This window comes from Anomaloglossus baeobatrachus, chromosome 8 (assembly GCF_048569485.1).
Source record: "Anomaloglossus baeobatrachus isolate aAnoBae1 chromosome 8, aAnoBae1.hap1, whole genome shotgun sequence".
Taxonomy (NCBI): Eukaryota; Metazoa; Chordata; class Amphibia; order Anura; family Aromobatidae; genus Anomaloglossus; species Anomaloglossus baeobatrachus.
In genome coordinates, this window is record NC_134360.1 from 217,532,684 (window position 1) to 217,543,084 (window position 10,401).

The following is a 10,401-nucleotide window of genomic DNA, read 5'->3' on the forward strand; positions in this document are numbered from 1 at the left end:
AATGTGGGATCTTCTGAAGGATTTCAGAATCTACAATGTGGGATCTGTGGATGATTTCTGGATCTACATCTGGATCTATAATGTGTGATTTACAGAATGATTTCTGGATCTGCAATGTGTGATTTACTGGATGATTTCTGGATCCACATCTGGATCTACAATGTGTGATCTGCTGGATGATTTCTGGATCTATAATGTGTGATCTGCGGGATAATTTCTGCATCTACAATGTGTGATCTGCTGGATGACTTCTGGTTCTGCAATATGTGATCTGCTGGATGATTTCTGGATCTATACTGTGGAATTGTTGGATGATTTCTGGATCCACAATGTGTGATCTGCTTGGATGACTTCTGGATCTATAATATGTAATCGATCTGGATTAGTTCTGGATCTATAATGTATGAACTGCTGGAATATTTTCTGGATCTACATCTGGATCTACAATATGTGATCTGCTGGATGATTCTCGATCTACAGTGTGGGATCTGCTGGATGATTTCTCAATCTATAATGTGTTATGTCCTGGATGATTCCTAGATCTGTAATGTGAGATCTGCTTGATGATTTCTGGATCTACAATGTGTGATTTACTGGATGATTTCTGGATCTGCAATGTGTGATCTGCTGGACGATTTCTGGATCCACATATGAATCTACAATGTGTTATCTGCTGGATGAATTCTGAATCTTCAATGTGTTTTCTGATGGATGATTTCGAGATCTACATCTGGATCTACAATGTGTTATCTGCTGGATGAAATCTGGATCTATAATGTGTGATCTGCTGGATGATTTCTGGATCTACAATGTGTGCTCTGCTGGATGATTTCTGGATCTACAATGTGTGATCTGCTGGATGATTTCTGGATCTACAATGTGTGATCTGCTGGATGATTTCTGGATCTACAATGTGTGATCTGCTGGATGATTTCTGGATCTACAATGTGTGATCTGCTGAATGATTTCTGGATCTATAATGTGTGATCTGCTGGATGATTTCTGGATCCACTGTGAGATCTTATAGATGATTTCTGGATCTATAATGTGTGATCTGCTGGATGATTTCTGGATCTATAATGTGTGATCTGCTGAATGATTTCTGGATCTGCAATGTGTGATCTGTTGGATGATTTCTGGATCCACTGTGAGATCTGCTAGATGATTTCTGGATCTGCAATGTGTGACCTGTTGGATGATTTCAGGATCTATAATGTGTGATCTGCTGGATGATTTCTGGATCTATAATGTGTGATCTGCTGGCTGATTTCTGGATCTATAATGTGTGATCTGCTGGATGATTTCTGGATCTACTGTGAGATCTGCTAGATGATTTCTGGATCTGCAATATGTGACCTGCTGGATGATTTCGAGATCTACATCTGGATCTACAATGTGTTATCTGCTGGATGAAATCTGGATCTATAATGTGTGATCTGCTGGATGATTTCTGGATCTACAATGTGTCATCTGCTGGATGATTTCTGGATCTACAATGTGTGATCTGCTGGATGATTTCTGGATCTACAATGTGTGATCTGATGGATGATTTCTGGATCTACAATGTGTGATCTGCTGAATGATTTCTGGATCTATAATGTGTGATCTGCTGGATGATTTCTGGATCCACTGTGAGATCTTATAGATGATTTCTAGATCTATAATGTGTGATCTGCTGGATGATTTCTGGATCTATAATGTGTGATCTGCTGAATGATTTCTGGATCTGCAATGTGTGATCTGTTGGATGATTTCTGGATCTATAATGTGTGATCTGCTGGCTGATTTCTGGATCCACTGTGAGATCTGCTAGATGATTTCTGGATCTGCAATGTGTGACCTGCTGGATGATTTCAGGATCTATAATGTGTGATCTGTTGGATGATTTCTGGATCTATAATGTGTGATCTGCTGGATGATTTCTGGATCCACTGTGAGATCTGCTAGATGATTTCTGGATCTGCAATGTGTGACCTGTTGGGTGATTTCAGGATCTATAATGTGTGATCTGCTGGATGATTTCTGGATCTATAATGTGTGATCTGCTGGCTGATTTCTGGATCTATAATGTGTGATCTGCTGGATGATTTCTGGATCCACTGTAATATCTGCTAGATGATTTCTGGATCTGCAATGTGTGATCTGCTGGATGATTTCTGGATCTATAATGTGTGATCTGCTGGATGATTTCTGGATCTACAATGTGTGATCTGCTGGATGATTTCTGGATCTACAATGTGTGATCTGCTGGATGATTTCTGGATCTACAATGTGTGATCTGCTGGATGATTTCTGGATCTATAATGTGTGATCTACTGGATGATTTCTGGATCTACATATGAATTTACAATGTGTGATCTGCTGGATGATTTCTGGATCTATAATATGTGATCTGCTGGATGATTTATGGATCTATAATGTGTGATCTGCTGGATGATTTCTGGATCCACTGTGAGATCTGCTAGATGATTTCTGGATCTGCAATATGTGACCTGCTGGATGATTTCGAGATCTACATCTGGATCTACAATGTGTTATCTGCTGGATGAAATCTGGATCTATAATGTGTGATCTGCTGGATGATTTCTGGATCTACAATGTGTGATCTGCTGGATGATTTCTGGATCTACAATGTGTGATCTGCTGGATGATTTCTGGATCTACAATGTGTGATCTGCTGGATGATTTCTGGATCTACAATGTGTGATCTGCTGAATGATTTCTGGATCTATAATGTGTGATCTGCTGGATGATTTCTGGATCCACTGTGAGATCTTATAGATGATTTCTAGATCTACAATGTGTGATCTGCTGGATGATTTCTGGATCTATAATGTGTGATCTGCTGAATGATTTCTGGATCTGCAATGTGTGATCTGTTGGATGATTTCTGGATCTATAATGTGTGATCTGCTGGCTGATTTCTGGATCCACTGTGAGATCTGCTAGATGATTTCTGGATCTGCAATGTGTGACCTGCTGGATGATTTCAGGATCTATAATGTGTGATCTGTTGGATGATTTCTGGATCTATAATGTGTGATCTGCTGGATGATTTCTGGATCCACTGTGAGATCTGCTAGATGATTTCTGGATCTGCAATGTGTGACCTGCTGGGTGATTTCAGGATCTATAATGTGTGATCTGCTGGATGATTTCTGGATCTATAATGTGTGATCTGCTGGGTGATTTCTGGATCTATAATGTGTGATCTGCTGGCTGATTTCTGGATCCACTGTGAGATCTGCGAGATGATTTCTGGATCTACAATGTGTGATCTGCTGGATGATTTCTGGATCTCAATGTGTGATCTGCTGGATGATTTCTGGATCTACAATGTGTGATCTGCTGAATGATTTCTGGATCTATAATGTGTGATCTGCTGGATGATTTCTGGATCCACTGTGAGATCTTATAGATGATTTCTAGATCTACAATGTGTGATCTGCTGGATGATTTCTGGATCTATAATGTGTGATCTGCTGAATGATTTCTGGATCTGCAATGTGTGATCTGTTGGATGATTTCTGGATCTATAATGTGTGATCTGCTGGCTGATTTCTGGATCCACTGTGAGATCTGCTAGATGATTTCTGGATCTGCAATGTGTGACCTGCTGGATGATTTCAGGATCTATAATGTGTGATCTGTTGGATGATTTCTGGATCTATAATGTGTGATCTGCTGGATGATTTCTGGATCCACTGTAATATCTGCTAGATGATTTCTGGATCTGCAATGTTTGACTTGCTGGATGATTTCAGGATCTATAATGTGTGATCTGCTGGATGATTTCTGGATCTATAATGTGTGATCTGCTGGATGATTTCTGGATCTACAATGTGTGATCTGCTGGATGATTTCTGGATCTACAATGTGTGATCTGCTGGATGATTTCTGGATCTACAATGTGTGATCTGCTGGATGATTTCTGGATCTATAATATGTGATCTGCTGGATGATTTCTGGATCTATAATGTGTGATCTGCTGGATGATTTCTGGATCCACGGTGAGATCTTATAGATGATTTCTGGATCTATAATGTGTGATCTGCTGGATGATTTCTGGATCTATAATTTGTGATCTGCTGGATGATTTCTGGATCCACTGTGAGATCTTATAGATGATTTCTGGATCTATAATGTGTGATCTGCTGGATGATTTCTGGATCTATAATGTGTGATCTGCTGAATGATTTCTGAATCTGCAATGTGTGACCTGCTGGATGATTTCAGGATCTATAATGTGTGATCTGCTGGCTGATTTCTGGATCTATAATGTGTGATCTGCTGGTTGATTTCTGGATCTATAATGTGTGATCTGCTGGATGATTTCTGGATCTATAATGTGTGATCTGCTGAATGATTTCTGAATCTGCAATGTGTGACCTGCTGGATGATTTCAGGATCTATAATGTGTGATCTGCTGGCTGATTTCTGGATCTATAATGTGTGATCTGCTGGTTGATTTCTGGATCTATAATGTGTGATCTGCTGGATGATTTGTGTGTTCACCTACTTTCTACGTTTCCTCTAATTACTTTTTAATCACGTGACGTGAGGTTGGAGGAGGAGCAAACCTGTTGCATTTTGTGTACAAATAGTGATAGCAGCCAATCGCAGGCTGCTGCTCATTATTATTAATGAGGTGGTGGCTTAACAGGAGCTGCAGCCTCCGGAGCGCAGATTCAAGGTGCAGATTCTCCGGAGATCGGATCCGGAGCAGAATGAGTGTCGCGTTCTCCAGCCTCCCCCCGAGCCAGGACCGGCGACCCCCAGTGCAGGTGAGTGCACCCCCCGAGCCAGGACCCCCCCAGTGTAGGTCAATGCCCCCCCTCCCGAGCAAGGACCCCCCAGTGCAGGTCAATGCCCCCCCCCGAGTCAGGACCCCCCAGTGCAGGGCAGGATGCTGGAGATACAGTGTATATAATATGAGAAGAGCTCAGATGGTGCAGATACAGTGTATATAATATGTAGCAGAGCTCGGATGGTGCAGATACAACAGATACAGTGTATATAATATGTAGCAAAGCTTGGATGCTGGAGATATAGATTGTATAATATATAGCAGAGCTCGAATGGTACAGATACAGTGTATATAATATGTAGCAGAGCTCGGATGCTGGAGATATAGTGTATATAATATGTAGAAGAGCACGGATGGTGCAGATACAGTGTATATAATATGTAGCAGAGCTCGGATGCTGGAGATATAGTGTATATAATATGTAGAAGAGCACGGATGGTGCAGATACAGTGTATATAATATGTATCAGACCTTGGATACTGGAGATATAGTGTATATTATATATAGCAGAGCTCGTATGCTGGAGATACAGCGTATATAATATGTAGCAGAGCTCAGATGGTGCAGATACAGTGTATATATGTAGAAGAGCTTGTATGCTGGAGATACAGCGTATATAATATGTTGCAGAGCTCGGATGGGGCAGATATAGTGTATATAATATGTAGAAGAGCTCGTATGCTGGAGATACAGCGTATATAATATGTAGCAGAGCTCAGATGGTGCAGATATAGTGTATATAATATGTAGAAGAGCTCGTATGCTGGAGATACAGCGTATATAATATGTAGCAGAGCTTGGATGCTGCAGATATAGTGTATATAATATGTAGAAGAGCTCGTATGCTGGAGATAGAGCGTATATAATATGTATCAGAGTTTGGATGCTGGAGATAAAGTTTTATATAATATGTAGCAGAGCTTGAATGGTGCAGATACAGAGTATATAATATGTATCTGACCTTGGATACTGGAGATATAGGGTATATTATATGTAGCAGAGCTCGGGTGGTGAAGATATAGTGTATATAATATGTAGAAGAGTTCGGATGGTGCAGATACAGTGTATATAATATGTAGAAGAGCTTGGATGCTAGAGATACAGCGTATATAATATGTAGCAGAGCTCAGATGGTGCAGATATAGTGTATATAATATGTAGAAGAGCTCGTATGCTGAAGATACAGCATATATAATATGTAGCAGAGCTTGAATGGTGCAGATACAGAGTATATAATATGTATCTGACCTTGGATACTGGAGATATAGTGTATATTATATATAGCAGAGCTCGGGTGGTGAAGATATAGTGTATATAATATGTAGAAGAGTTCGGATGGTGCAGATACAGTGTATATAATATGTAGAAGAGCTTGGATGCTGGAGATACAGCGTATATAATATGTAGCAGAGCTCAGATGGTGCAGATATAGTGTATATAATATGTAGAAGAGCTTGTATGCTGAAGATACAGCATATATAATATGTAGCAGAGCTTGGATGCTGCAGATATAGTGTATATAATATGTAGAAGAGCTCGTATGCTGGAGATAGAGCGTATATAATATGTAGCAGAGTTTGGATGCTGGAGATAAAGTTTATATAATATGTAGCAGAGCTTGGATACTGGAGATATAGTGTATATTATATATAGCAGAGCTCGGGTGGTGAAGATATAGTGTATATAATATGTAGAAGAGTTTGGATGGTGCAGATACAGTGTATATAATATGTAGAAGAGCTTGGATGCTGGAGATACAGCGTATATAATATGTGGCAAAGATGAGATGCTGGAGATGTAATGTTGCCTGCTGTCCAGCCCTTGTCTGTGGATGATATAATGTATTTGTCCTTATAATATCTCTTCTTTTGTCTGTTTTTTTTATCATACTTTCCTTGATTCAGTGAATGTTTGCAGTATTGTTGAGGCACTTGGGCACAATGTAGCAGAGCGGAGTCAGTGTTTGTACCTGGAGTCTCCTGATTCTGTTACATTGTGTTCCTGTGTGGTGGTTTCTGTGTTACATCACAAGTTACATTGTATCCTGGGAAGATTCGGCTGTTGTGAGATCCTTAGTGTTCGGGGGCTGCGGGATCCTTGGTGCTCGGGGGTTGCGGGATCCTTGGTGCTCGGGGCTTGCGGGATCCTTGGTGCTTGCGGGATCCTTGGTGCTCGGGGGTTGCGGGATCCTTGGTGCTCGGGGGTTGCGGGATCCTTGGTGCTCGGGGGTTGCGGGATCCTTGGTGCTCGGGGGTTGCAGGATCCTTCGTGCTCGCAGATTGCAGGATCTTTCGTGCCCAGGGTGCTGAGTCTTACCGGAGGACGTTGCTCTATTTGCTCAGTGATTATTAGAAACTTGTCTGACAGGTTCCAGTACTAATGATGCTGTTAGAGTGATTTCTGCAATGCACTCACCCTGTTCTCTCCCGGCAGGAGCTCAGTATGGACGATATCGGCTACACTATGATCGACTCCAGTAATATCAAGAAGGAGGAAGACGACTTGGGGAAATTTGTGGACTTGGAATTTATTTTGGCGCACACAACGACCAATAATCCGGGCGGGGGTGGCGGGGGCCACACTTACCCCCTGCCTGAGACCCCCGAGAGCTGCAGCACCACATATGACAGTGACGGCTCTTATCCCCCCGGTCACAAGTACGGGAGCCCCCAACACAGCTATGTGGCCGAGCTCCTGACCCCCGATCTGCCCTGCATGGACGCCCCCCCTGAGTACAGCCTGAAGACCTCCATGTCCTGCGTTCGGAAATACACAGAGCTGCGGGGTCCTGGCCTGGAGATCCCGGGGCCCCTGTCCATGGAGCAGATCCAGCAGCTGGGTCATAAGATAAAGAAGGAGCGTCCGGAGCAGTCGTGTATGATGAGCCCGACTACACCTGACTGCATGTCCGGAGCCCTCCTGGAGCACAAGGCCGGAGCCATCATGCACCTGGGGGGCCCCGCGTACAGAATCACCCCGGGGGGCTCCACGGAGGAGATGTCCCTGAGTGACTGCCACCTTCTGGGCACCGAGCTCCACTGCCTGCCCCTCCTGCAGCAGCAGTACCAGCCCTACCCCACTGCCTTCCCGGGCCAAGCGCCCCCACAGTTCCATGGACACTTCGGTGTGTACAGAGACCCTCTGAAGGTGCATCCCGCCATGCACGGCATGATAGTCACCCCTCCCTCCTCCCCGCTGCTGGAATACTACCCAGCCATGAACCCCCCCGACGACTGCAAGCCAAAGAGGGGGCGCCGCTCCTGGGCCAGAAAGAGAACGGCCACGCACAACTGCGAGTACCCCGGCTGCGGCAAGACCTACACCAAGAGCTCGCACCTGAAGGCGCACATGAGGACGCACACAGGTAACGTCTGTCCCCGAGGGGCATCCATGCAAACTCCTAAATCTGGGGATTAGATAACGTGCTACACCCTCCTGTCACCTGGTCTCCCCCTACCACCTTAGAGTCCCCCCAGATTAAAGTGACGTCTGTGTGTAAATGATACAGGTAGAGCCCCTGTATGTCACCGGCTCTCGCTACTCCAGGACTCTGCATGTGGAGCTGGGGGTAGAGCCCCTGTATGTCACGTGCCCTCGCTGCTCCAGGACCCTGCATGTGGGGCTGGGGGTAGAGCCCCCGTATGTCACCGGCCCTCATTGCTCCAGGACCCTGCATGTGGGGCTAGGGGTAGAGCCCCAATATGTCACCGGCCCTTGCTGCTCCAGGACCCTGCATGTGGGGCTGGGGGTAGAGCCCCCATATGTCACCAGCCCTTGCTGCTCCAGGACTCTGCATGTGAGGCTGGGGGTAGAGCCGCGTATGTCACCGGCACTTGCTGCTCCAGGACCCTGCATGTGAGGCTGGGGGTAGAGCCCCCTATGTCACCAGCCCTTGCTGCTCCAGGACCCTGCATGTGGGGCTGGGGGTAGAGCCCCCGTATGTCACCAGCACTTGCTGCTCTAGGACCCTGCATGTGAGGCTGGGGGTAGAACCCCGTATGTCACCAGCCCTTGCTGCTCCAGGACCCTGCATGTGAGGCTGGGGGTAGAGCCCCGTATGTCACCAGCCCTTGCTGCTCTAGGACCCTGCATGTGAGGCTGGTGGTAGAGCCCCCATATGTCACTGGCCCTTGCTGCTCCAGGACTCTGCATGTGAGGCTGGGGGTAGAGCCCCGTATGTCACCAGCCCTTGCTGCTCTAGGACCCTGCATGTGAGGCTGGGGGTAGAGCCCCCATATGTCACTGGCCCTTGCTGCTCCAGGACCCTGCATGTGAGGCTGGGGGTAGAGCCCCCGTATGTCACCTGCCCTCAGATATTCCAGAACTCTGCATGTGGGGCTGGGGGTAATAGAAGTAAATACCCCTGAACCTTGCCTGTTGTCACCGCAATCATTAACCCCTTTTGTTCTGTCTTCAGGTGAGAAGCCTTATCACTGCAACTGGGAAGGCTGTGGCTGGAAATTCGCCCGATCAGATGAACTTACTCGCCACTTTCGCAAACACACTGGCCACCGACCCTTCCAGTGTCATCTGTGTGAGAGGGCTTTCTCCCGCTCCGACCACCTGGCCCTGCACATGAAGAGGCACATGTAACCCTGACCCAGAGACTGACCCCGCCAGAGACTGTGACCCCGGACCACCTGGCCGGACAGAACTCTGCACATTGGGCCACCTCACAGCCCATAGGGCCACCTCAAAGCCCATCGGGCCACCTCACAGCCTGCGCAGCAGGTGACCGCAGAGCTATCAGAGAAATCCATTATTTATAGTCAGACCCGCGGACGTTGTGACGATTTTCTCTGCAATTTGTACAATATTTGTAAAAAGAATATGGAAAACAGCTTCTTGCGTTTTTGTAAGGTGAATTGAAGTTTTATTTGCTTTTTATCCTCTTCATTATATTGTAAGAGTCAAAAAAGCCGAGGGGAGAGGGGGAGGGGAGGGGACAGGGGAGGGTGTACTACAGAAGTATTGGGGTGACTATGAACCCGAAGTTTTGGGAACTCTCTGCCCTTAAAGTGCAATTACTGCCAGTCACCAGCTTGCAGCGCCGCCTAGTGGCCAGATGTGAGCACTGCACAGACTTGTACATGGCGTTTCTTTCTCGTCTGCCGGACACTTTGCGTCCGTTTTTTTTACACTTTGTTCTTTTTGTACAATCCTTTCTGATCTGATGGCTCCCTGTAGGGGGGGCTCGGTACTAGCTGCGCTGCCGCTATGTAAATATTTGCAATAAATTCCACATTTGTCCACGATCTGGAGGCTATGACTCTTATTCGCTTCAGATTCTGTCCGGGGTGAATGATGAGGGTCGGAAACACGATGGTCGTGATAATCCTGCATGTATATCTGTGTTAAAACAATGCAAAAGGGGCCATAACAAAGGAGAGTGAAACACCAGGGTATCACTAAATAGTGGCCCCTAGGTGGGTATGTTCTTCAAGAACCATGATATAAACAGAAGAAGAGGAAGAACGAAAACCAGAAATTTATAGATAATATTGAATTTTAATGAATTATTTAATTTAAATGTGAAAAATTACAAAACACTTGTAGATCAGGTGCAAAGACAATGACAGCCAAGTTGCATAGTA

The 10,401-nt window shown here is 45.4% G+C and overlaps 1 protein-coding gene across 1 annotated transcript; it reads left to right on the top strand.

The window, feature by feature from the left end:
• The first annotated feature begins 4,674 nt into the window (after nt 1–4,674).
• On the top strand, nt 4,675–10,062 carry KLF17 (KLF transcription factor 17). The gene is made up of 3 exons (XM_075320199.1): nt 4,675–4,784; nt 7,241–8,171; nt 9,225–10,062. Exons 1-3 carry the CDS (start codon nt 4,728–4,730, stop codon nt 9,398–9,400), a joined length of 1,164 nt encoding a protein of 387 aa, XP_075176314.1. The 5' UTR covers nt 4,675–4,727; the 3' UTR covers nt 9,401–10,062.
• The last annotated feature ends 339 nt before the right edge of the window (nt 10,063–10,401 follow it).

Excerpts from the sequence above, each read along its gene's own strand:
- KLF17 (XM_075320199.1), top strand. The coding sequence starts at position 4,728 with ATGAGTGTCGCGTTCTCCAGCCTCCCCCCGAGCCAGGACCGGCGACCC. Across the intron at positions 4,785-7,240 it reads ACCGGCGACCCCCAGTGCAG|GAGCTCAGTATGGACGATAT; the intron begins GTGAGTGCACCC and ends CTCTCCCGGCAG. Across the intron at positions 8,172-9,224 it reads GCACATGAGGACGCACACAG|GTGAGAAGCCTTATCACTGC; the intron begins GTAACGTCTGTC and ends TTCTGTCTTCAG.